The sequence below is a fragment of the Nerophis lumbriciformis genome, linkage group LG34 (assembly GCF_033978685.3).
Source record: "Nerophis lumbriciformis linkage group LG34, RoL_Nlum_v2.1, whole genome shotgun sequence".
In the NCBI taxonomy this organism is placed as follows: Eukaryota; Metazoa; Chordata; class Actinopteri; order Syngnathiformes; family Syngnathidae; genus Nerophis; species Nerophis lumbriciformis.
Window position 1 is genome coordinate 3569087 of NC_084581.2, and position 26709 is coordinate 3595795.

The 26709-nt window shown below is 40.1% G+C and overlaps 2 protein-coding genes across 5 annotated transcripts; one reads left to right on the forward strand and one right to left on the reverse strand.

The window, feature by feature from the left end:
• Nucleotides 1-348: 348 nt before the first annotated feature.
• On the reverse strand, nt 349-26537 carry brf1b (BRF1 general transcription factor IIIB subunit b). 3 transcript variants are annotated; one of them, XM_061929900.1, is made up of 19 exons: nt 26373-26537; nt 25029-25221; nt 7012-7092; nt 6726-6899; nt 6624-6655; nt 6467-6539; nt 4977-5126; nt 4810-4903; nt 4609-4735; nt 4508-4547; nt 4347-4442; nt 3992-4282; nt 3825-3889; nt 3681-3762; nt 3562-3614; nt 3224-3504; nt 3105-3153; nt 2929-3049; nt 349-2856 (listed from the first exon to the last, which is right to left on the reverse strand). In XM_061929900.1, exons 2-19 carry the CDS (start codon nt 25210-25212, stop codon nt 2795-2797), a joined length of 2055 nt encoding a protein of 684 aa, XP_061785884.1. In that variant the 5' UTR covers nt 25213-25221; nt 26373-26537; the 3' UTR covers nt 349-2794. The 3 variants fall into 3 exon arrangements, with proteins under 3 accessions (XP_061785884.1, XP_061785883.1, XP_061785885.1); XM_061929899.1 differs by having other exon boundaries at nt 2923-3049; XM_061929901.1 differs by lacking the exons at nt 25029-25221; nt 26373-26537 and adding an exon at nt 7222-7288 and having other exon boundaries at nt 2923-3049.
• Nucleotides 7310-24853, forward strand: LOC133576573 (uncharacterized). Of its 2 annotated transcripts, XM_061929897.2 has the most exons (18): nt 7310-7382; nt 7447-7484; nt 9445-9519; nt 9590-9717; nt 9784-9924; nt 9998-10075; nt 10491-10661; nt 13834-13930; nt 14038-14261; nt 14352-14517; nt 14645-14850; nt 14965-15082; nt 15144-15352; nt 18356-18473; nt 18558-18727; nt 19691-19788; nt 19886-20001; nt 23616-24853. In XM_061929897.2, the coding sequence occupies exons 1-18, from the start codon at nt 7357-7359 to the stop codon at nt 24800-24802; spliced, it is 3366 nt and encodes a 1121-aa protein (XP_061785881.1). In that variant the 5' UTR covers nt 7310-7356; the 3' UTR covers nt 24803-24853. The 2 variants fall into 2 exon arrangements, with proteins under 2 accessions (XP_061785881.1, XP_061785882.1); XM_061929898.1 differs by lacking the exons at nt 9445-9519; nt 9590-9717 and having other exon boundaries at nt 7328-7382.
• Nucleotides 26538-26709: the final 172 nt, after the last annotated feature.

Genomic DNA, 26709 nt, shown 5'->3' on the forward strand with positions numbered 1-26709 from the left:
TATTATTTCATGGTAAAAACACTTTACCCAAACGGCTGTTGTCCACATTTGTACACTTGACTTCTGCTCCCTTGTGGTTACCTTTGGTACAACAATTTAACAGGTAAATAGGTTATATTTGTAATTCTGACGTATTATCTGACATAATCTAACGCTTAGAACAGTGGTCCCCAACCACCGGGCCGCGGCCCGGTACCGGTCCGTGGATCGATTGGCACCGGGCCGCACAAGAAATTAAAAAAAATAATAAAATACATTTATTTTTTATTAAATCAACATAAAAAACACAAGATACACTTACAATTAGTGCACCAACCCCCCCAAAAACCCTCCCTCATTTACACACGCTATACTGTTGGATAAGCTCAGAGCAATCGGATTTGACAAAACCTCATCGAGCTGGATGCAATCTTACTTGGAGGGGAGGGAACAGGTGGTAGAGGTGAACGGCACCGTGTCCCCCCCCCCTCCCCTGATATCAAAAGATGATTCTTAGTTTTTATTCTAATTAGGGTTCAATAGGCCCAGATAGCAAAGAGAAATAAAAAAAAAAGCATGGAAACAAACAGCTTGGGCCTTAAGAGGTTAAGCCAAGTCTCAGAAATGCTGAGATAATCCAGATTTAAGTGTTCTTGGAGGTAAATATATTTGTCCATTTTAGGAATTAAGCTTCTTGCATTCAGGTGTCCTCCTAACAGTCCTTTCGGTTTGGCAATATGATCCCAGACTGTCCTGATTGACCGTTCTAAAAAAACTAAGTTTCCTATTTTTCACAATTCCCGGATTCATTAATTTTCGAGTTACAATTGGGAAGAAGTGAGCAGTGTTTGATGATTGCAGTATGGAGGTTCCAGTCTGCCTTTCATTCACAGCCGCAAACAGACTCGGTCCACAACGTCGTGCACGCCGTCCAACTTGCTAACCACTTAACCCGCCTCTAGCCCCGGGACCTATCGAAGGATCGGCATTGACATCAATCACCTCTGAAACGCTCGTCTGGTTCGCGGCCTCTGTAGCAGATGTGCTCTGTGGGTGAAGAAAGTTACCCTCGCTTCGAGGCTCCGCTAGCATAGCTGCCTTCTGTTTGTTGATTGACTGTTGTGGCCCCGAACAAGGGTGAATGTCTCCACCTAGCATCAGGCAAATAGTAATCAGGAGGATGTTGTTCATCGGCTGACAGGTAGATGGTCTCACATGTTGGTGAATTTGTTTGTATAACGATTTTTATATTACTGATACAGCAAGGGTGTGGGTCCCATAGCCAAAGTTCGTTCTAATTTTAGTTTCCCCTAACCTTAGATCATCATCAGACACCATTCGAGACTCATTCCCAAATAAGTACCTTATTTTCGATGTGCCAACCAGTGACAACATTAAACAATCCTAAAAAGTTCATGAGCAAACTACACGCTGAGAGCTTGACAGCTCCAATTGCGCCTGTACACCTAATTGCATCACTGAGAGTTCACACAGTTGGTGAGGTCACAGTTGTTCATTAAGTTTCTTCTTGTGTGTTCACGTAACAACTGGAGGGTTGTCCTGCCAGTCTACCTCACGGCAGATGTGGCTACAAGTGTATTTTTCCACCATCACTGTATGAAAGAATATGGTTCTCGGTTATCACTGTAAAGCATTTTATTACTCTAATCCATTACTAATATCAAGATTGTGATGTTGCGTTTGAGGACACTCTGGAATTCTTGAGCAGACCATTTTGCCACTGTTGACCCAACCCTGGTGCAGCAAGGACACCAGATGGTGAAGAGGCTTAAAACTGCTTCTACTTTCAGACCCTCAAACAAACATATATGTCCGGAGAATGTGGCCGAGTCCACAAGAAGAGCTTCAGATGTATTTGGGAATGTTCCCTAAAATGTTTTTCGGAGGAAATGCCATGATGTCGGTGATCTTGTCTTCATCATGTTAGAGACGAGAGGATTTGAGAGGGGGTTTCACTCTTGAGCAGTTTGGGGATTCACTGCCTTGCTCAAGGAAGTGAACCAGCTTCTCTGCAGCAACCGTTTCACTGTCTATGTTGCTGTTGAACCTGAGACGCTGTGGTGGATTTGTCCTGGCCACCGGAGGCGGAAGATAACGCTAAGTCTTCTGCCTAAATGGAGGGCGGAGATTGTTCTTCCGCAGTAGATCGTATGGATGAGAGTGAAAAAGCTGGTCCTAAATATGTGATGGAGCTGAGAAAAAGACAGCTTGTTGTTTCTCCTACAATGTATTTGCTGCTGCGATGGTAATATTTACAAGTTAACTTTAAAACGTGTAAAAAAAATGTTGACATATTTGTTTGACATACGAGATGTACTACGTGTAGAGCCTGCAGAACATGACCAAGCAGGAGCTGGTCCAGGAGTACTTGGAGGAGGAGATCAACCGGCTGAGGCTCTCTGGTGTGGCTCGGAGTGGGAGAGACTGAGGGCCTAAAAATCCAGCTCCTGCAGAGCCAACCAGGGGGTCGGGGAGGACTGGGGACAGGGACGAGGGACTCTTGTCAATCATGGGGACTTCATTGAAGAAAAAAATGAGTCAGTGCTGTTTTTTCCCTATCTGGACTTGAGTTTTGTTTTGTAAAGACAAAATGGCGTCTCTTTGATGTGTCATTATGAAATGACAAACTGTTTGTGAATGTGGATACAGCAGCCATTCTCTCCCTGAGCTTGGAGTATAGAGAGACGCGCCATCTCGATTCTACCTTAAGTCTTTTATGTATAAAAAATTTGACAATAAAGAATCTTTGACTCTTGCATTTTCATATTTTGAAGTATAAAATAATTTTAAACAATTAAAAAAGGTGCTCATCATCTTCGTGGTCTTCGTGGTCTTCATGGTCTTCGCAGCCAAAATCTAAGACACACAAAGCAAGAATGACTTAATGAGTCCCCAAAGCTCCCTTTCACAGTAAAAGCTCACACTGACGTCCAACAAGCTGCAGGGCGCTGACACACTCCTCGTTGTCGCCCTTGTCTAGAATAGGAGTGCAGTCGGACTCTGGTTTGAGAGTTGTCAAAGCTGTTGTCATGGAAACAGCCTCTTCCACCTAAGAGGTCAAATCATCAGTCCCGTTTTTGTGTGGATACAAAAGTTGGACCTACCTGCGACATGTTTTTTTTTTTAGGGGGCCCACAGAAGAGGGGACCAAGCCTGAAAAAACAGAGGAAGGTAAGGTGGAATATATTATCATATCAACATAGTCAGTGGTCTGTGGACTCACCGCTTCCCCATCATAGTAGCAGTAGCGGCCAGGTCCCCAACAGTGTTATTACCCGTCTTCTTGCGGCGGCTGAGTCTTTTTCGTGCAGGTCTGGCGGAAGGTTTGGGGGTGGTCGTTTCAGGGCTGCTGCCCCCTCCACTTCCGGTCTCCCCACTGTTGAGGTCTTTGAGGACATCATAGTTGATCTTAGTAGAGATTTTCTTCTTCTCCAGCATCTTCTTGATAGCCTCGCCTGCTGTGGACGACTGGAGGCTCTCCTTCTTCTTCTTGCACCTGTTGGGCTGCAAAAAGGGGAAAGGCCAGTTCCATCCCAACATGAACGCCAGCCAATAACCAACCTTTTCTTTGTAGGTCCCCTGCTCTTTCTCTTTTTTAATTCTTTCTTCTTTCTCTGGAAAACAAACCAACAATCAGTATTTGATATGTATTGATCACTTGCTTTTGTGCATCTGAGGACCTTTCTGCTCTTGCAGGTATTCTTGGTTCTGCTGCATCCACAGTTGGGTCTTCACTTGGACCTCCTTGTCACTCAGGATGTACTGAAGAGGACTACATGAGCAAGCAGACAACCTGCAAGCAATAATCTTATTGACCAACTGACCTTATCCATTTCCTGTTCATCAATACCGTCCAGATCCAAATCTCCACTCTCCGAATTCTCGTCCGCTTTTGTAAAAGAGGGACAGACACCAATTTAGGTTTTCTTGTGTGGGTTGCATTCGATTGAGGCAAAATGACGATGTAGATCAAAGCCATTCATCATCTCACCTGATGTTGTGACTTCTATTTGGGACTTGCTAAAGACCTGGAATGTTTGCTGGAGGTCCAAAGCGGCAGCACTTTCTAGGATGATGCTAACAGAAGGGGCCTGCTGCCGAGCTTGTTCGTCTTCGGTGCCCGGCCTGGGATTACCAACGTCCTGGTCGTTTTTGCACAGCCTGTCCTCGTCTTGCATCACCTGGCACAGGAAGTCCTGCGTAAGGTGCTGGGTGGCAGTTTGGAAGTCACAATCTTCAACCTCCAGCTCCTTCAGGTCATTTGTCATTTCCTCTTGAAGGTCTGCAAAAAAAGTTATTGTCAGTTCTTATTTGTAGGTTGAGAGAATCTGCTGATAGACGCCCACCTGTTTTGTTAACATAGGCGGCATAAACTCCTTTTAGTTTAGGTTGGCATTTCTCCAGCTGGCTTTCAATCTGGTCTTGGAAACAGCTGATCTCTCCTGATGGAAGGACAGTCAACGGTCATAAGGACTACAGGGTCACATTGACAGAATTTGGATCTGACCTTGAACCTCATCTAGCTTCTTGGTCAGCTCTTGCTGCAGCTGCAGAAGAACACAAGTGTGAAGGCCATTGTTTGATGATGAAGCTGATGATGGGTTCTACCTGCTGCATCTTGGTCTTGTACAGGGAGGCGGTAAAAGAGGGGGGGTCACATTCCTGCTCGAGATCCACCTTCATGAACTCATCAATGGTCAGCTGACTGGTGGGCGTGTCCTCAAACTCTGTTAACCTGCAAGAAAAGGGCAGCTGTCTCAAGGAGGACCGTGACCCTTACGTTGACAAGTCAGAGCTAGAAATTCTCACCTCTTCCGCAGAGTGGCCTGACAAACTTTCACCACCCCGATTACGTCCTTCACTGTACGACGGAACTTGTGCATGCGGGCCGCCACGAGTAGCGCTGAAGACAAACAGGAAGACAACTGAAGACTTAACTGCGTAGGTCTTGCGGGGCGCTTTGTTTGGGTTTGTACCGGCACCACAGAGTCCAGACGGACGGCGTCCCGTGTGCATCCAGTCCCTCTTCATCCTTTGAACCAGACGAAGAGCCGTCATGGAAACATCATGAGTCTTTGCCCCGAACTCCAACATGTGAGCGAAGCGAGGAATTAGCAGACATGGATCTGAAATGAGGGGGTGGTGGACATTGATTGATTGAAAGACGAGGCGCTTCTTCTCCAAACGGGTTTCCGAAATGCAGAATGTTCAGAGCAAGAACATAGATTATAACATATTGCATAAATATAACATACAATACATAAAACTGTGACTAATATATAATATATAAAACTGTAAATAACATATTATACATTAAACCAGGGGTCCCCAAAATTCAGCCCGCGGGAAGTCCCCCAAAAAAAAAAAAATTGTTATTAATTTTTTTTTTTAAATCTGTCCTTTCTAATCCATTTTCGACCGCTTGTTACTCTCGGTGTCTCCTCGGGAAATTTATATTGTCTAAAAATGCATTTTCCCATCGATAACGTGACATCATCGCACTTGGAATATATATATATATATATATACATATATATATATACATACATACATACATACATACATATATATAGTGCGATGAGGTGGCGACTTGTCCAGGGTGTACCCTGCCTTCTGCCCGATTGTAGCTGAGATAGGCTCCAGCGCCCCCCGCAACCCCGAAAGGAATAAGCGGTAAAAAATGGATGGATATATATATATATATATATATATATATATATATATATATATATATATATATAAAAAAATATATATATATATATACACACACACACACACACACACACACATACAGCCCGGCCCTCGGCCAAATTCTTTTAACCCAATGCGGCCCCCGAGTCAAAAAGTTTGGGGAGCCCTGCATTAAACAGTAAATAATAACATATTGCATAAATATAAGAACATATAAAAAATAAAACAGTAAATAATAACATATTAAATAAATACAACATAATACTTAAAACTGCAAATAATAAAATATCGCATACATATAAGAACATATAATACATAAAACAGTAAATAATAACATAATACACAAAACAGTAAATAACATATTGCATAAATATAACAACATTAAATACAAAAACAGTAAATAATAACATATTGCATTGATATAAGAACATATAATACATTCATCCATTTTCTACCGCTTGTCTCTTATGGGGTCGCGGCACATGGGCGGAAGGCGGAGTACACCCTGCACAAGTCGCCACCTCATCACAGGGCCAACACAGATAGACAGACAGCATTCACAATTACATTCATTACATAAAACAGTAAATAACATTGCATCATTATGAAACAGTACATAACATAATGCATAAATATAACAACATGTAATACATACAACATTAAATATTAACATAGTGCATACATATAACAACATAAAATACATAAAACAGTAATTAATAACATATTGCTTTAATATAGAAAGAATTAATACATAAACTTAAACAACATTTCTCACCAATGGCAGGAGCATTGATGCAGAGTTCACGAGCCAATAGCAAATACGTTTTCCCCAGGATGTAGACATTCACCTGAACACATCACAAAAAAACGAACATTTCTTAATATATTTCTTATTTTTCTTCTAACTACTGTACATTATCATGTGGTTCTACCTGCAGCAGGTCACTCAGGTCCAGCAACATGTCTGATGAGTAGTTAAAGAAACACACACACAAACACACACTCACAAAAAAACATGCAGCATTATGGGATACGTGGTGTTCCTTCAGTGCGACACACCAGGTAGAGGCAGGCAGCGATGACGTGTTCTGTTTTACGTCCACGTGTCAAGTGCCTGCTGACAACCATCTTAAAGAAATTGAATGCTGTGTCCAGACAGTGCTGGTTGAGCTGCAGCTGGTTGCCTAAGTGATGGATCTGACGTCTCCCTAAAGACACGTGCAAACACACACACACACACACACACGCACACACACATACAAAAAGGTGAGTGCTTAGTGTTAAAGTCATTAAAAATTATGAAGTCCCAAAAATGCTCACCACTTTGCAGTGTCTGTGCTCTCGACTCTTTACCTACACTGGTGTGGAAACCAGAACCAAGCAGAGGAGTTTTTACAGGACCTGAGACACAAACACACACGCACACAAAGACACACACACAATGTGTAAATGGGAAAAAATGTCATGTTAGAGTCAGTTGTTGACACGTGTAGATGTGAAAAATTATGAAGCTGATAAGAATTGACCAACATTTTTTTTTGTTAGAAAGTTGAAGTTAGAATCAGACAATGGCTCACAGGTGTGCAGCCTGCTAATTACCTCACCTGGCTGCGCAGATAAAAGCATTGCTTTGTCACTCAGACAAGTTTAGCAATTCATTTCAAGATGAGGACAGTTGAGGTCTTTGTTGGGTGAGTTGAACTAAACCGTTTTTTAAAAGTAATACCTCAATGCTTTGGTCTATTTTTTTTTTAGACTCACCTTTCTCTTCTTTACCTGTGCAACAATTGAAGGTAATCCAATTTATTACTGCTTCTGTGGTACAATTGCATTTTCAGTTACTTTCCTGGTGACTAGTGATGGGTTGATGAGGCGTCATGAAGCGTTTCGACACATTGCAAAACTGTACTCGATACTGTGTCACTAAATACTGACATCTGCTGGACATTAAAAATCCCTACAGGCAACCTATGGACCGACTCAACTGACACTGATTTTATGCCCCAGTACAGGGGTCACCAACCTTTTTGAAACCAAAAACTACTTCTTGGGTACTGATTAATGCGAAGGGCTACCAGTTTGATACACACTTAAATAAATAAATATATTGTCATTTGTAAGTTACACGTAAGTGTGATTTAAACAAGAATAGCTAAATAAATAAATTTATATATATAAAAAAATGGGTATTTCTGTCATTCCATCGTACATTTTTTTTTTCCTTTTACGGAACGTTTTTTGTAGAGAATAAATGATGAAAAAAACACTTAATTGAACGATTTAAAAGAGGAGAAAACACGAAAAAAATAAAAATAAAAATTTTAAATTCAAAATTCAACCAACAAAAAGAAGAGAAAAACTAGCTAATTTGAATCTTTTTGAAAAAATTAAAAAAAGAATTTATGGAACATCATTAGTAATTTTTCCTGATTAAGATACATTTTAGAATTTTGATGACATGTTTTAAATCGGTTAAAATCCAATCTGCACTTTGTTAGAATATTTAACAAATTGGACCAAGCTATATTTCTAACAAAGACAAATCAGTATTTCTTCTGGATTTTCCAGAACAAAAATTTTAAAAGAAATTCAAAATACTTTGAAATAAGATTTAATTTTGATTCTACAGATTTTCTAGATTTGCCAGAATAATTTTTTTGAATTTTAATCATAGTAAGTTTGAAGAAATATTTCACAAATATTCTTCGTCGAAAAACCAGAAGCTAAAATATTTATTATACTTTACAATAATAAAAAAAAAAAAAAATACTTGAACATTGATTTAAATTGTCAGGAAAGAAGAGGAAGAAATTTAAAAGGTAAAAAGGTATATTTGTTTAAAAATCCTAAAATCATTTTTAAGGTTGTATTTTTTCTCTAAAATTGTATTTCTAAAAGTAATAAGAAGCAAAGTAAAAAAATAAATGAATTTATTTAAACAAGTGAAGACCCATCCATCCATCCATTTTCTACCGCTTATTCCAAGTGAAGACCAAGTCTTTAAAATATTTTCTTGCATTTTCAAATTCTATTTGAGTTTTGTCTCTTTTAGAATTAAAAATGTCGAGCAAAGCGAGACCAGCTTGCTAGTAAATAAATGAAATTTAAAAAATAGAGGCAGCTCACTGGTAAGTGCTGCTCTTTGAGCTATTTTTAGAACAGGCCAGCGGGCAACTGATCTGGTCCTTACGGGCTACCTGGTGACCGCGGGCACCGCGTTGGTGACCCCTGCCCTAGTATATACAATAATATAAACCAAGTCATTGTATTTCATTTAGGATTATTTCATATCTTCATTTAAATAAAAATATATTTTTATCTTTTTTTAGATACAGTCAATAAATAATGTGAACATGTATCATAACATGGAAATCTAAGAACGTGTTGTGGATGATTGTGGACTGGGAATTTTTTTAATTTGATTTTTTTACACATTTTTATATATATATATAAAAATAAAAATAAAGTTTTTTCCGACGTATTACATTTTAGACGATTTCTCTTCTTAGTTATTATTTCTCCGGCTGTAGAAAAGACCCGCTCACAGGGCACAGAGGAGGCGCCAGTGCGAGACAGTTCGCGTATCGGTCACGTGACCAAAACAGCTCATGATCGGTCACGTGACTTTCTAAAAGCGGTACGCGCACCGACACAGGGTTTTGCTCTGAGCTCGACTCATGCGCCGATGCATCGGTGTTGCCGGACCCATTACTACTGGTGACCTTTGACCTGTTTTCTCCCCTCTAACACTAGTGGAGTGGGCCTGTAGGGATCGTTATCTGTGGATTCATGTGACCTCCAGATGGATGGTCCGGTTTGAGGCCGTAGGTTAGTTACACGTTCACCGCCAGTGAGTTTGAGTCCAAAGCTGACCTTGTGACCTCCTCCTTTGTAATAGATCACAATGGTGTCCACGCCATCAGCGCACAGGTGGCCTCACGCTGTGGTTATACCATCAGCACCTTTAAGGCGGATGGATACACCACTTTCAGAGCTTCTTATTACTCTTGCTTTACACGCGTCCACGTAACTCCGCCCCATCAATATTCAGAGTGTTGTAATCAATCTGTAAAGTTTTTTTTTTTTGTTCAGGATGATCAATCGTTCACCTTTAAAATTAATGTGATGCTGAGTGATGGTGGTTCTGATTGGATCATCCGACCAGTTTCAGCCTTGTGTTCTGGTTTAAGATGGATTCACAGAGAGATAGTATGTGAGGAAGACTACATGGAGGTGAGAACATTGTATTTACTTTATTTTTTCCTTAATCCGCTCAAATACATAATTTAATGTGATGTCCCTTCAGGTGAATGTGCAGCGAGAAGGTTCATGTGAAGCTCAGCCAGGCCAAACAAGACATGAGTGGCAGGCGGCCTTGTCCCAGGTAACTCGGGATCAGCATTCATCGAAGGATGCAACAAGACAATCTTGCTAGATTCGCAAGTATAATAAAGGCTTGTGTTCAAAGGTCTGAAAAAGACATTTCCATTTGACCTGTGACCCCACAGCGCCCCCTGTTTTTATAGTTAGCCATTCAGCTTATAGCAGCAAGGTATTGTGTAGTTTGACAAAGAACCTTTTATTTTGTATTGGTTTTGTCTACTTGTACAAATATATGAATGCCACAAATAGGTGTTTCACGTTTGACCTGGTTTAAATCTTCAGTTGGACGAGCGTGACGTCCCAGAATTCCAGTGCACAATAATAGTTAGAATATTATTGGTCTCAGTGGAGAAAATGGGATCGGCTCAAGCTAATCCTGCTTACTACATTTAACATTTTTGTTTTCCTTGCTTCAGGCTCAGAAGATGGTAAGCTCAGCTTCTGAGTTGATGTTCCTGCAGGGTGACGGACAACTGACTTCCATGTCAATCATGGAGTCAATGAGTAGAGGTTATAGTTTGACCCTGACTGCCAAGAGAGCGGTGCTTCGATCCCCGTACAAAGCTGCAGAGGCACAGTTGGTCACGGTAGGTAGTCAAGAACTGAGGTTGGTCAAGAACATGCATCTAGTAGTCAGCAGTAGTGGAAGCTCAGTCAAGCATATAGATAAAAATATATTATAAATACATCTGCTAATAAGGCTGACTTGGACCAATATTTGGGCTCTTAACTATATTTAGGTTTAAAAATATAGGGATTGTTGCAGGTTAACAGGTGTGCTTGACATTTAAAGGATGGCCTAAAATCTATTATGGTATATATTTTGAAGCTAACAAACTACAAAATTTATCGCAGACAAATTCCTTTGTCAATAATAGTGACGTCATCGCTTGTTTTTCCGAACAGAAACTAACGAGACCGTTGACCGCCGAGCAACAGGAAGAGAAAGTTGGCCACGCCATTGCAATAAACACTGCGATTGAGAACTAAACACAGCAAACACACGAAACCTTAACTTGCAAAGAGAACCTTGCTTTTCATGGCAGCACGTCTGTTGTGGGGGCACTTAAAGGGGAACTGTATTTTTTTATTTTTTTTATTTTGCCAATCATTCACATTTCTTATGAGACAAGAACACATGTTCTTTTTTGCATACAAATTTGTAATGTGCTCATTCTAGATGGCTAGCAGAAAAACTATTTTTCAGCTGTTCCATGATCTAAAAATGCTAACTACTAAATGTGCTTGTGCAGCTGCAGTGTTTACATACTGGGCTGCTGCTCATGATTGCCTGTTAGCTGGTGAAAGTTAATTCCACGTTATAAATCATGCCTGTCACCTAAATAGAAAAAGGTTGCAGACATAAACAGAATTTGGTCATCTGTGAAATTCGACTTATAGCCGCAGATGGTAAGAGACGCTTGTTTGCGGCACCAGCTTTTCTTTTTTTTTTAACCCTTTGCATAGATTATGATTAATTAATCTAAACTGCAAGGTTTGAACATTCCATTAGTTGGCATCCTAGTGAAAGCAGGCATCCCACAGTGATTTGTTTGCCCCTCATGAAGTCTGTCATGATTAGTAATGTTGTAGAAAATAGCGACTGATGCATCCAGTAAATTAATGCTGCCCTGTATGCTTAAAAAGATCAAAATATGTAAATATTACATGTTATGAATTTCTTTGCCACTACATTACATATACTTACAAATTATTAATAAAACCTTGCTGGAGGTGTTTGGATGTTTTTATAGTGCTTTATAGGCAGAAAAGAGCGACTTCTGTACTTCCTCCATTATTGGCTGACTTTAATTTTTACGTTCAGTTAAATGAATGAAAAAAAAGAAAAATGTGCTTATCTCACAAGGATGTGAATGAGACAAAATTCCAAGAAAAGTGCAGTTTCCCTTTTAAAGTAGAGGCATGTCTGACATCTGCAGGATGCGGTCTCTGATACTCCTCTGTAAGATGTAGCTTGTTAGCGAGCTAACGGAGTTGTGTAAAAAATGGCTTTAACTACCATTTTAACCAAAACCCACCAGCTAAACTTTGCCTATACACCTGTGCAGCTTTCTAAACTCATCACAAAAAAGCCCTAACTTTGGTGTTTTGTTGTTGCCATTTTCCATAAAATATTTTTTATCAGCATTTCAAAGTTTGATATAGCCGTTATCACTAGTGCTTCGAAGGGCTGCACAAACCACAATTAAATCCCCTGATCTGAAACCCATGATATACGTTTATTTTTAACAGCCTAATGAGCATCACAGTTTACATAAAATATTTCTGACACGTGCCTAAAAATATATCATTAAATTTATAAACCGATGGCTAAATTAGAGCCACTAAATAGGTCTACGCTTCATGATCTGACAACTCTCAAAACAGTCAATTGCAGCCCTAGTCACTACAGCAGGTTTTTTGTTTATTATAATTTACAAAAACATTTCAAAACAGGTTGCAAAGGCTTAGTCTTTGTTTGCAGATGTGTGCTATATGTATTGCATCATTTCGTTTTTTTCTCTCTCGCCATTTTTAATCTCTAGACTAAGAATCAATTTGCTAATTTCCTGTTCATCGCTGGTTACTCACGCTGTGACCTGTTCCAGCTAGACTTGTTGGTGTACTAAGCACTTAATCTTTTTAGCTACTTTACATTTAAGCCAGTTTAACAGTTAACATGGCTTCGTGTCTCCTGTCTCTTGCTCGAGATGTTGCATGCTTAGCTATTCCTCGTCCTCCAGTGATACTAAGACTGTGACACTCTGCAGGAATGTAATTTTTTTGCCACCATGGATGAGAGGATTGCTAACTTTGAGCAGCTTTGTACTATAGGAGACACTTTAGCTGCGCGAGCTGGCCAGTAGTCACCTCTGTAAGGTCGCTACATTAAATTGACGATGCTTTGCAGCTAGGCGATGTCAATTTGTGGGACACGGCTAGGTTGTGTCAATAGTATACTATGCATTATCGCGAGTGGACTGGTTAATATCTTGTACACCACATTTATATAATTTCATGTTTTGTTGATATTGCGCAATCCTACAGTGAGGGCAATAATGTTCCATATTTCAACTAAGTTTTGTACAACTGCTCAGGCGGGGTATACACGTGGCTGTTCTCCATCTGCGTTCAGCCAACGCACCGTGCGTATGTCCAAGGAGAAGCAGCTAATGTCAAGGCAAGATGCAACGGAAAAGCACCCCAGACACACACGTTGCTTCCTCAAACGGCAAGATCCGGCTGCAGCAGCCCTGAGATTAGAGAAAACAGCCGAATCATTGATACACACTTGACAGCTGCGCAAAACTCAACTTATCATTTTATCTTTTATAATTTTTCATTTAATTTGTGGAAACAAGTTCACCGGTTAAAAGCTCATATCCGTAGGTCGTGCATGTAAAGTTATTAAATACTTTAAAGTGCACTTGCATTGTTTAGACTCAGCCAAATTAAATGTTTCCTTGTCCATTCATGTACCTTGTTATAGTTTTAAGAACTTTGGCATTGTTGGGGTTTCTGGGCCCCTTGGGAAAACTCCTGACAGTCCTTAGAATCGTACCAACTCTACTACGCTACACAGCGCCTGTGCTGGAAATTTGTTAGTCTTGTCACCGTGAACCCAATATCCTATATGAGCATAACGTCACAATGCTTGCTGACTGGACTTTATCAAGCAGCTGGTAGAAGTGAACCATTGTTACAGCAGTTACATGAACATTAGATCATGTTAATGTAGTGCCAGTTCTCCCTCTTCAGGTAGATGGTGTACCAATGGAAGTTGTCCGTGTGTCTCTGTTCTACAAGCAGCAGCTGATGGTGATGATTATTGACATGTCCATGGCCTGCACTGTCAGTATGTCCTTTAAAAAAAAAAAAAAAAAAACTAAACAAAAAAACCCCTATAAAATAGGCAGGTGAGCATGCTGAATGGTACATTGAACTTATGGTTAAATTCTTCAGATTCTAGTTCTTTTGATGGAACTCAGCTGGTCTGGGACATCCCCAGAGTGCTAAGGCCTCTGCTTGAGGAACACGTTTCATTCAAACACCTGGACCATAGTCTGGGTGTGGAAGGAGTGATGCTGGATGAGCCTAGTGCTGCTGCTAGAGGTTTCCGTCTGGCTCAGCAAGAACATCTGGTTCAAATTTTGGTACCCTTTGGGGCTGAGGGTGGCTACAGAAAGGTAAAGTAAATCCAAATTTCAGACTAGTACCAAATGTATGAAAACATTTTGCTGCCTCTGGATGTTGCTTTTTTATCTATTTAAAAACAGAGTTTGGTGGTAGACAACATGTACAAGGAGAAATTTATGATCTCTCTTCTGTACGAGCATTTGTTCTCAGTGACCTATCAAGATGGCAGCAGTGTTGATACTAAACATAGAATCCACAGAGTGCTTGACACGCCACTGCTCTGCCGTCCACCCTTCAGCCTCGACCGTAAGTCTCCAAATTCTGTTTTTAAGTCTAGCTAGAGCATTCCTAAAATATTTTGAAACATTTGCTATATCACTTGAAGTAAATGGTTCTTGATTGTGGAAAACACTGCTTGTATGTTTCTATCTAGAGACAGCCACGGATGAGCAAGTGTTCATCATCTACCTGGGAAATATTCCCAGAGATGTCATTTTAGAGGAAGTTTACATCAATGGGAAAAATAAGTTGTTGGAGACAAACGAACGAGAAACTGTCATCACTCCTGTCGTTCACCTTAATGGCAGTCGAGCTTATAAACTCCAAACTCCATTTTCAGAAGCTGTCGTTCAGAGGATGGTAAGAACTTATTTTAGAGAAGGTTTTAAAACTCAAACCTGGCATAATTGGAATCTTCAGCTAGTTCCAATATGGTAACATGGGAAAATGTTCTTTACCAATGTTTTCCAACAGTATGTGGGCGAAAGTGTGGTCCAGTACTCCATCGATGTCAACTTCACTTTGACCATCATGCCTCAGAAAGACTCCTACTATCATCACACATTTGTCACAGCTCAGGTCTTCAGTGCATGTAAGGACATGTCTACAAGTTCATTACACACAATGTTTTCATACTGGATGTTTTACTCAAGTCCCACCGGAGATCACCGCTCAGTGTTCTGACCGAGGAATCCTCTTCAGTGTCGTCACACCCCCTCAAGACGAGTCACTCTGGGAGGTGGGCGTTGACAATGAGCCACTGACGTCACAACTGGCAGCTCAAAGGGGATACAAACTCCTCCGTGACGGACATAAAACCATCCTGTTGGTTCCAGTTTTTTCAATAGGATACACCTATGAAGTAAGTGACAGGCAATGTAGTCCAGTTTCTACTACTTCCTGAATAGAGCTGCGTACTGAAATTGTTCCATACTGGTACTAGTATGGAATAGTAGCTATCAGTGTCTCATTTAAGTGCTAAATGAATTATTCCTCGGCAATTTGCAATAAGGGCTTGGTGGTGACAATGTGCAAGTAACGTCTTTGTAAGAAAGCAGAGTCTAAATATTGAACTGCATGTGAGCATCAACGTAACACAGGTGCAAGTTTGTTTTTTGCATTCTAAATTCTGTACTACTGCTGCTTTTGTTGCAATATGACAATTAGTCGTGATCATTTCTTAAATGTATCCATCCATCAATTTTCTACCGCTTAATCCCTTCGGGGTTGCTGGAGCCTATCTCAGCTACAATCGGGCGGAAGGCGGTGTACACCCTGGACAAGTCGCCACCTCATCGCAGGGCCTTAAATGTAATGTATTTTATATAGACTTATGTAATGTATTTTATATAGACTTATTTAGTTTACTAGTCTGTTAAACTTAAACTAGTGCTGTGCAATATTAATCGTAGGAAGACCTACAAATGTCCATCATAAAATAGTTCTCTGGATCGTAATTTTAACGTCTGAGCTGGTACTGCTGCTTTGAGGCAGCATTTGTCACGTGAAATAACTTTACGGCACTGATACGTTGTGCGTGAGAGCCAGCGGAGCATGGCTGTAGCACAATGCAAGCTAAACAAACTAAATCCGAAGAGGAATTGGTGGGATAAAAAGAGGGAGGAGGAATTCCTTTCGTTTGGCTTTGATTTGGATTTAAGGTCCGACACCTACAAACTATCTGCAAAACATGCCAACAAGTAGTGAATAGCAACTTGAACACATATCTTAACACCTGAAGACACGGCAGGAAGAACAAAAGTGTTAAAATGGAACAAAGCACCTCAAAACCACCAAGTTATAAGAAAAACACAGCAAACGAGCCTGATAGTAGTTTGTTAAAATCGCACTGCACTAACATAAAATGTCGTAAAAGTAAAAAGGAAATTAAATTAGTGATGCACCAACTTTTTAGTCAAATGGCCACGGGTTGCATTTTCGGCTTTCCGTTCAAAGACTTAATGAAACACAGTGGAAACCAGATGTTCTAATGCAGTGGTTCTTAACCTGGGTTCGATCGAACCTAGGGGTTCAGTGAGTGGGTCTCAGGGGTTCGGTGGAGCCTCAGATGCTGAGGTCAAGACACACCTGACTCATCGTGTAAATAAAAACTTCTCCCTATCGGCGTATTATGGATACGGCAACAGCAGAAGTCACACCGATTTGCATGTGTGTAATTTGTTGTGATGTTCATGCACGGTTCATTTTGTGCACCAGTGGAAAAAACATAACTTTGTCTTGAATTTGAAACATTTAAAAAAAAAAAGTTTTTAAATTTTTTTTTTCACTAAAGAAGGGTTCGGTGAATGCGCATATGAAACTGGTGGGGTTCGGTACCTCCAACAAGGTTAAGAACCACTGTTCTAATGTAAGCAGGAAGCACAATCTTGTCTGGAGTGGCGGCAACATCCGTGCGATGTGAACTCATTTCTATAAATCCAACGCAGATGGCGATCTGCACAATGTGGAACTATCAAGAGGGGGATCTTCTCTGAAGACATTCTCCATGTCCGGTTTAATCCCCTGATATCCAGATCCTGATTGGGGCCTTATTTTTGCATTAACAGAATTGCGGACAAAGTCACAGAATTGGTCAATAAAAACAATCTCCTGTTAAACGGGGAATATTATGGAAATTGACATGTGAGTGAAATGCTGTCATAAGAAGGAACATTTGTCTGGGAAAATCATGTGTGGGACGTTCATTCGTCCCCAAAAACACTCAACCGCCCCCCTCCCAAAGTAAATGAGTTGGCCGCTAGAAACAGTCTGCAAACAAACTACAAAGCAAATGGGAGCCAGGACAATCCACACTCCTGCAACACATCATCTGCTTGTGTTGTGAATGACACCACTAGTGTCAAGACAGGACAGCAGTCGTAACTTGCAATCTTTTTTCTTTCTTTTCCTACACTTTCAGCCTTCACAATGACACGAATGAGATAATCTTATTCATTTCATTGTTTATACAAACATATTTAACTATTTAAGAGAACGGTTGTATTTATTACTCATTGATTTAAATTGTTACAAGATGAGAACAGGAAGTAAAGAAATGTTAGAAATTGCTGTGAAATGGAGGGCGGCTAGGATTGGATAAATTCTGCTTCTTTGTACTTTTCAGACATTTAAAGAGAAAACGAAAGTATATAAAATATTTGTATCATAGTAACTGTCTGCATGTTCTAAATAAACTTAAACCATCAACAGTGCTGTGCGCAACATCTAAATTCAACTGAATTTGGAAACAATAACTGACTTTGGCAGAAATTGTAACTGCCTCTGGGGGGGAAAATTTAATTAGGAAAAAGCGATATAGGGCCCTACCTAGATTATGTGATAACTGCATAGTAAACAAAAGTACCCCTGATTGCATCGACTACGTCTGTGGCACCATTCAGTATTTGGCCTGTACATTATTTTAAATTGTAATACCAGTGGAAAATATTTTCATAATTGTGACTTAATCTTTGAAGGATAAATATTCATTTGCAATTTCAATGACTTAACTTTGGCGAGGTTAATATGCAACCATAAATGCTCAAATTATATAAACTGGTAATATCATTTTCCAGTTTTCGGCCATGGTTTCCTCATTCGTGGTTTCAACCAATAATTTTTATTTCTGTGCATCTTTATGGTTTGCTTTCCATTTAGGTAACAAGCATTAAGAAATTTGGGGTTCCGTTAAATCACCGGCGTAGTCAAAAGTACCGATTTTGGTTATCTGTTCAAATGTAAACGATACACATTCCTACTCCTGAAACTAGTTAGTTGCAAGGATTCAAATGATCAAACTGAGGTCGTGTAGTAACATTTCTACAAGAACCTGATATTTTTTTATTAGTTTTTGCCTTGTTTACAGGACATCAACCTATCTAACTTTCATGGGACATTTAAGCTGGTTCTCCGAAATGCCAGAACTCTGGAGGTTCAGACTTCCACAGCCAAACGCTGCCTTTTCAAAACCGAAGACATGATCGGTAAGCGAGGCCCACAACTTCTCAATCAGTTTTGATGAAACAAAGATGATTTCATGTTGGACTAATTTTGCACCTTTGTTGCAGTCTGTTCTACAGATGGCACCATGACTGTGGTGACAACCCCAAGGTCCACCTGGCCCACAATGCAGCCTGAAGGAACCAGTCTATTAGATCGCACTTGTAGACCCAAACAGATTGACATCAGTCGGGTCCTTTTTGAGTTCAAGCTGGACTCGTGTGGGACCAGGACTTCGGTACAATTTGACATCCTTTAAATAGACTTTGTTTTAAAATCAGTTTCTGACAATTTGTAGCATTTGACAAGGTAAACAATTTAATTCACAGCAGGTAACCCGAAATCCAAATTTGAAACCACTGTCAGAGTAAAAATGTCTGTCACTAGTTGAACTCCCAGCATCCTCAGAGCAGTTAACAAGCTAGACATCTGTACATTTTCAGTATATTTGAAAATACTTCACATTTGTCTGCATCGTCACAAATACGGACCAGGAGCAGGTCATTCTGTCAAACGTCTGTTTTATGACTACAATTTAAGTCACGTTTTAATGTAAAAACCTAAAGTCACACTGTACGAAGAACACATGGACCTAAAAGATGAACTACAATAAATGAAAAGGTACTGTAATATAGAACTCCCTTTTATTCCTGTGGTTTTCTTGCATATTACAGGGAAGGGAGAGATTTATTTTATTGAAGAGGAAGTCTCAACATAGTAACAATACTATGCTACTTCGTTAATGCGGTCAATTTCATTGGGGCCAAGCCTATTTACATGTTGAAAGATACCATATTTATCTCTTTACGTTTTTTGCTTTTGACCAACTTGGACTGGCCATGCAATCAATGCTGAATTTTGTGATTTTACTTTCACTTTGCTTTTCTTTGATGCACTGCCACCAGAAGCCTCTGCTTCACGCTTGACATGATTAGTTTACTTTAAAAAAATTACTAATCACTACTACGAACTACAAACAATTGTTTGCACATGTCTTTATACTTTTTGTATAGTATTAATAATCTATGGGAGTGACTGTGAACCATGAACCCAAATGGAACGCAACCACTGCCTGAATGCTGTGCGTGCATGCGTCACTCAGGTCCTCAACCTTAAGAACATATTTTGAATGGATATGAGTTATGTACAAAAAGTTGTTGTAGACACAATTTATGTCATAACTGGAACCCTCATTCAACAGGTTGGAGATTCTTTTGTGGTTTACGAGAATGAGATCCTTCATGACAGACAGCTTTTTGCAGATGGACGTACTTTCATATCCAGAGATTCTCAGTTTAAGTAAGGAACCACTAAGCACCATGGGCACTTAATCTGTTGGTTTATTTTGGAGAGTTGTAATCGCACAAATCTTGACCAAAAAATAATCTGTTTACAGGTTAACTGTCAGGTGCTTCTATCCACTCAGTGGAATCGACAGACTGACAGCGGATCGGGTCTTCAAATCAGAAACTCCTGGCTTTGGTTCAACCAAAGTCTTTGGAAGTCTTACAGGCAAGTACATTCATAGTAAACTGTTTACTTTTTTTGTCAATTAAATGTCTTGACGAGCATTTTTAGCTTCCGATCAGAGTTTAATCTTTTGACGATGTTATTACAACTAAATGTTTATCAAGTCACTAATGTAAACACTCACTTTTTTTCATTAGTCATTTACTCTAATGCTTAACTACAATAGTAAAACAAAAAACAAATGTGTGTTGCTCCACCATCAAGTTTCAATTGCAAGTTTGTAAATTAAACAGTTTAAACATGAACTGTAATAAGTTTACGTGTACAGCAACGTTACATCGCTGCAAATGGCAAAGTACTATTCAAGTGAAAAATAGGGGTGAATATTAAGGATGTGAATCTTCTGACAACTCACAATTTTGATTATGATTATTGGTGATTTGATTCCAAATCAATTACAGATTAAACACGATTCTCAAACAGATTGTCGTAATATATTTGGCATAAAAACAGATTCATAATCGTAATAAAGGCTGGAAGTGTGCACTTTTTTTGAGCACTTGACAGTACTGCTTTCAAAGATCTGGGGCAGCAGTTGTGCAAAGTAGCCTTTGAGCCTCCCCTGAAGCGCTCCGGAGTCCATCTTTCTAAGCCTATCACCGGGCCAGGGGCCATATTTATCAAGCGTCTTAGAATTACTCCTAAGAAGTCTGCTGAGAGTTGACTTATGAGTAAAGAAATTCTTCGCTGAAAGCTGCACTTAAAAGTTAGTTATCAAGCGTCTTACTCACACTTTCAGCGAAGTGTAGGACTGAATCTTAAGTGTCACACTCAGAGCTGAATTACGACATTACTATGTGCCGTAAACGGAATTTTAGGTGACTTCATTTCTGTGTCCTTAGAAATGACCAATCACGGAAGGGAATCCCTTGTCTAAGAATAAAGAAATATCTTAGAAATATTTAAGTGGACAATGGGAGTGTATATTTTGACAAACTACAAAATAATACAAACAAACAATATTGGCAATGAATCAAAAATAAATGTTTCCTTTTCTTTCCAATTCATTTTCCCAGTGGCGAGATATCGAAGCATTGTGATGACCTTTAGTTCTGCTGTGAAAGCTCTGCTGCGTGATGCTGCTGATGAGATGAGGGCCCTTATTAAATCTGTGACAAAAATAATACCCGCTCTGTCTAAACGATACCGTTTGATCAGCTGCTCATCATCAAACAAAGCCAGGACATCCTTCCGCTCCCTGAACGTTCGCGCACGTCTCTCTCGCCTCAGTGCCATCCCCCGCTGGCAACTCCTAACCACTTAGGACACCTCTAAAGGTCTCTTAAATATCGTGGAGAGTAGGAGTGATTCTTAGACTTAAAGTTGATAAACAGCTTTTATTCTTAAGTTTGAGAGTAGGACTACATTTCGCAAATTCTCAGGACTTAAGTGTAAAATGGCACTCTAAGACGCTTGATAAATTCGGCCCCAGGTTCATCTTTCTGTGGCCAATCCCACAACCAGGCACCATTCTCATCAAATGCCTGCTCCATCTATTGGCCGCCCAATCAGTGAATACAAACTTTTTTAGTCCCATCGAGGCGTGTTTTTACTAAATTAACAATACCCTATATTATAGCCTACTGTGACACAATTGAGAACCAAAAATGTATTACCGGTATATAAAAAAGCGCTTTGTATAATTTGCTGAGAATCTTATTTTCTTTAAAAAGGCTAAAAAATGGTACATTGAAACTGTTAATTAGTATTAACATATCTTGTTTTGCTCTGTCAATTGTTGCTAATTATTGTACATGGTATTTAAGAATAAGCGGTAGAAAATGGATGGATGGAAGCTTCTTCCTTCTTTAATCCTTAGTCACGTTTTTATTAAAAATAGGGCTGGGCGGTATGGCCAAAAAGTATATCACAATGTTTTTTTTATATTGGTATCGATAAATGATACATTTTATTACCTATTTAAGCCTGCCAATAAATGCAGTAAAACCATTTCCAACTTACCAAGGGTGCAATTATCAGTGGAGTGTCTGATAGCCAGGTGAGATGATTTGAAGGTAGTTGCAGATTTGAGACACTAGATGGTGGTAGTGTATAAGATATTGAACACTACAGACTAGTTTGGGAAGCTACTCATTAAACGGACCCATTGGAAGTGTCAGGATGGTCCTACGTCTGCATTGAAACCAACAAAATTAAAGACAAGTTTTATCGAGTTGATATATCAAGATATTAGTTTTTCGTCTCACTTCATGCAGAGAATCCACAGCAAGACGGCGCAACCACACTAGTCTTGAGTAGCGTGTGTGCTCCTTTGAGTCAGTGGAAGAGTTAGAAGAGCGAGTGTTGGCATGCAGCAGTAGTGGCGACTGTCTGGTGGTCCTGCAGAAACTAGCTAACACGTGTTTAAGAAATACAAATGTTAAGATATACAAATGTTAAGATATTTAAATGGGTAATAAAAACCGTTAAGTATGTCAAACCTTTAACGAAATGATCACTGCAAACTCATGCATTATTTGAACAAGTGACAAAACGGTAACTTAAAGTATAAAAGTTAAAACCAAAAAAATGTTGTGGCACAAATAGATGGGACAAGTTTGGGGAGATTTTGACATAGTTGGAGTCTAGTTATGATTAAAATGTTAACACGTTAACATTAAACATTAACTTAAACTGGTAGATTCACCAAACATTTTTGTAGGACAAACAATTGGTACTGGTTTGTGGAGGTTTTGACAAGGTGAGGGTCTGGTTATAAAATATTCAAACATTAACTTAAATACTATAATAGTTAGACCAAAAAAGTTTGCAGCACAAACCAATAGAACAACTTTGAGATTTGGACAAGGTGGGGGGACCAACATCACCAGCGCACAAAATAGGCTATATTTTCATACTGTAATGAACCCCTGGTGTTAAAGTTTGTGTAGTGACTGTTTTTGTTCCCATGATCGTGAACAGTTTTTGCCAGGGAATGAGTAAGTGTTGTGTGTCTGGGAGTGAAGCACGGAGACGTTTGTGCATGGAGGAAATAAGTGTTGGAACTGTGCTGTTTGTAAGCATAAGATTGGCAAAAGTTTAAAAGAATGTTACACTTAGTGTAACTTCTTCTCGGGGCTATATTACATTTACCAGGTAAAAACCACTTAAGGTGTGGCGTTTTTTTATTTTGCTGTGGCGAGCTGCCACGATCAATTACATTAAGGGGACTATGCCCCACGTGGGAAGATTTCAAACAACTTCCTTAATCATTCTGTTTCATTTAAGCATGTTCATTTATAAATGCAATCCAGTGATTGCCTGCTTTATGATGGACAAAAAAATTCTTAATCTTAGATCTGCCACTGTAAGAAATAAAGAGGTGTGTGTGGGCATAAATCTTTACCGGAAGTTACGATGGTCTCTATTACTGTATCTTGATTGCCTGCAGAGAATCTGGTGGTAATGCAAGAAAGTCTCTCACTTTCTTTTTCTGCTGAACAGCTAATGTTGGCATAGTTTGATACTGCTGCTTCACACACAAGATTGTCTAGGCTCATCAGCCGGTCTCCGATCCGTTTAAAAAAAAAAAAAAAAAAAAAAAAAAAAAAAAAAAAAAAAACTAAATCTCTAAATTTATCTTAAATTTCCCACAGATTCAATAAATCCGGACCCCACCCATGACTGTTCACGTCAACTTCCTGGAACTGCACCAAACGGCCAACCAGAACCAGTTGAAGACCCCAACCAACCCCGTGATGCAAAAAGAGTTGAGCCCATACCTGATGTCACACCTTGGCTCAAACCTAGACCTAGCAATTTAATCACAATACCAGAAGGCCAAAACCAGCAGTTTCATATAAAGTTCAACCTTCCTCAGTTTAATAGGCACATTGCAGCTCCTTCAGGAAAATACATGTACAACGACTCTGTCGCCAGTCTCTCCTCTGACAGAATTTCCAAAGTGGATGAGTTAATGTCAGATGTGAACAGAGTGAAAGGCTCAAGTCTGCTGCACCACTGGTTGCCTCTTGACCAAATTAGCTTTATGAAGCCAACTGAACATAGCCGGAATAGAAAGAAGGAACCCAGTGAGAGACAACAGCCTTACAGTCCCTCTAGGAGATTAGTAAATTACCACCTGGAAAAGAGACCAGGCTACACTCCTGAAATTCATTATGAACATCCAGTACTTCAAATTCCTTCAGGATTCATCCAAACCCCCATCAAGGTCGATAACCATTCGGTGAACAATATTTCTAATGTAACAATAGTTGACATCAAACCACAGGAAACTGGGTCAATTGAAAGAAAGTTTGAAGTACAAAACATCAGAGTTAAACCTCCAAGAAGATTAACTTCTGAAAACCTTAGCCCGAAAGCCACTCTTTCACCAAGATACAGTCCTTTCCTTGACTCTGGTCCAATGGTTGCCAACAGCAAAAAGCACCAGACACCAAAACTCCCTGAACATACAAACCTGTTTCTTCAACAAGAAAAACAACAGCAGCAGCGTGTGGTGCAACACATGGCAAACACACCATACAGTGGGGGAAAACCTTTGACCTTGAAAAAAGACATTCAAATATCCTCTCGCCCTACACTTGGACATGACCTCAGATTCTTGCAATCAGACCATATGTCTGGCAAAGTACCAGCCATTAACTTCCCTATCAAGAGCAGCAAAGCGTTAAACACTGAAAGGAACATTGGATCCACGCGTTCTTTCGTAGGTCCTGATGGGACCGGTTTAGACTTGAAGACCACTGGTGTGCATGATTGTCACGGAGTGTCTGGTCAGTACTTGGCCAGTATTCACCGTGGTATTGTGAGAGCGGCATAAACAAATTATACCTCCTCAGAACGCTGATCTAATAAAAGCTGATTTGTTGGATTTCGCATGTCTGTCGCTTTTTTTGTTTTGTTTTTTTTGGTCGATCATGGTTGGAACCACTGAGCCCCCCCACACATCAAATTGAAAAATGTGCTAGTGTTGCATATTGTGACATGTCACCTTTTCAAAACACTTTCAGCATTTGCAGAGTTTTTCATTTTTAAGAAACACTCACCATCAGTAGACACAAACTGTCCCACAGCAGAGGACACGCCTCCACTTCCCTCTACAAACTGGACCTCTGAGACGATGATGTTGTCCTCTAGAACCGAACCACAGCTGGTGCACACTGCGCTGCCCCGAGCCTGGTCCACATCGATGTCGACCCCCCCGCAGGTCTTGCACAGCCTGGAGCTCATACTGTCGTGCTAAGGTCAGGTGTCACAAAGGTGGACCAGGTCAGCTTCACAATAAGAGCATGCTGACAGAAGTGATGCTTGGGTCAAAGTGCAAGGTGAAATAAGGATATTTTAAAATTACAATAATCTGTCCTAATTGTTGCCCAATATACCGTATTTATCCTATTAAACACTATTACTGAGATATATTTACAGTAGGTGTCCATCCATTTTCTACCGCTTTGTCCCGTTCGGGGTTGCGGGGGTCGTTGGAGCCTATCTCAGCTGCACATGAGCGGAAGGCGGGGTACACCCTGGACAAGTCGCCACTTCATCGCAGGGCCGACACAAATAGACAACATTCCCACTCACATTCACACAATAGGGCCAATTTAGTGTTACCAATCAACCTATCCCCAGGTGCATGTCTTTTTGGAGGTGGGAGGAAGCCGGAGTACCCGGAGGGAACTCACGCAGTCACAGGGAGAACATGCAAACTCCACACAGAAAGATCCCGAGCCCGGGATTGAACTCAGGACTACTCAGGACCTTCGTATTGTGAGGCACATGCACTAACCCCTGCGCCACCGTGCAGTAGGTGATGCTTGCGCAAATACACCCAATCAAAAAGTGTATTTTGATTGAGAAGTTTATTGACAGCCCTGCGATGAGATGGCGACTTGTCCAGGGTGTACCCGCCTTCCGCCCGATTGTAGCTGAGATAGGCTCCAGCGCCCCCCGCGACCCCAAAGGGAATAAGCGGTAGAAAATGGATGGATGGATGGATGGAAGTTTGACATCTTAAAGAATTGAATCCATGTAATGCTTTAAAAAGGCAAATGGATGGCACAAAAAGCCAAATTAGCAGCGGGGGGGGGGAGAACGATATATAGTAGAGGCTACTGGAAGAAAATACGAAACAATTACATTATCTAACATGCTATTTAATGCAGCCGAGATAGGCTCCAGCGACCCCGAAAGGGACAAGCGGTAGAAAATGGATGGATGGACATTTATACATAGTACCTGTACCGCATGTGTATTCCCTTATCCGCAATGCAGAAGGGAATACATATGTAGATCGAAAAGGGTATTTATACCAGGAAGGCAAATGCTAGGGAGAATAAAAGCTACTATAGTTTGTTTGTGGTACAGCTCTTATAAAGCGTTTATTCACTTACCAGCAGCAGAACCTCGAGAACAATAGTCCTATTTGGCGATCGGAAACATTGAGAATCTCTTCAAGCGTATGTGTGCATTTTTCTGATATATTCCGTCGTTTGAACACTGCATTTATTGACCTCAAATGTTTTTTTGTTGGTACGAAACATTGATGTTTGGCTGTTTTCGTTTTCCCAAGTCGCGATGAGATGACGTCAGAGGTTTCCAGGGTTTATTTTTATTAGACTAGCAATGGCAAACGACATCAGAAGTTTAAAATCACCAGTTTTAGACTTTAGAAGTTTGGATGGAGACAATTAATGTATTAGTATGGTGCTGATCATTGTCATATTTTCA

What these genes read in the sequence shown, in the direction of transcription:
- LOC133576573 (XM_061929897.2), top strand. Translation starts at nt 7,357, where the DNA reads ATGAGGACAGTTGAGGTCTTTGTTGG. An exon ending in AGCTCAGGTCTTCAGTGCAT is followed by an intron (nt 15,083 to 15,143) that starts GTAAGGACATGT and finishes GTTTTACTCAAG; the next exon opens with TCCCACCGGAGATCACCGCT. An exon ending in TCCAGAGATTCTCAGTTTAA is followed by an intron (nt 19,789 to 19,885) that starts GTAAGGAACCAC and finishes ATCTGTTTACAG; the next exon opens with GTTAACTGTCAGGTGCTTCT.
- brf1b (XM_061929899.1), bottom strand. Translation starts at nt 25,212, where the DNA reads ATGAGCTCCAGGCTGTGCAAGACCTGCGGGGGGGTCGACATCGATGTG. An exon ending in ACAGTTTGTGTCTACTGATG is followed by an intron (nt 7,093 to 25,028) that starts GTGAGTGTTTCT and finishes TTTGTGTCTCAG; the next exon opens with GTCCTGTAAAAACTCCTCTG. An exon ending in ACCTGAGTGACCTGCTGCAG is followed by an intron (nt 6,540 to 6,623) that starts GTAGAACCACAT and finishes TGATGTGTTCAG; the next exon opens with GTGAATGTCTACATCCTGGG.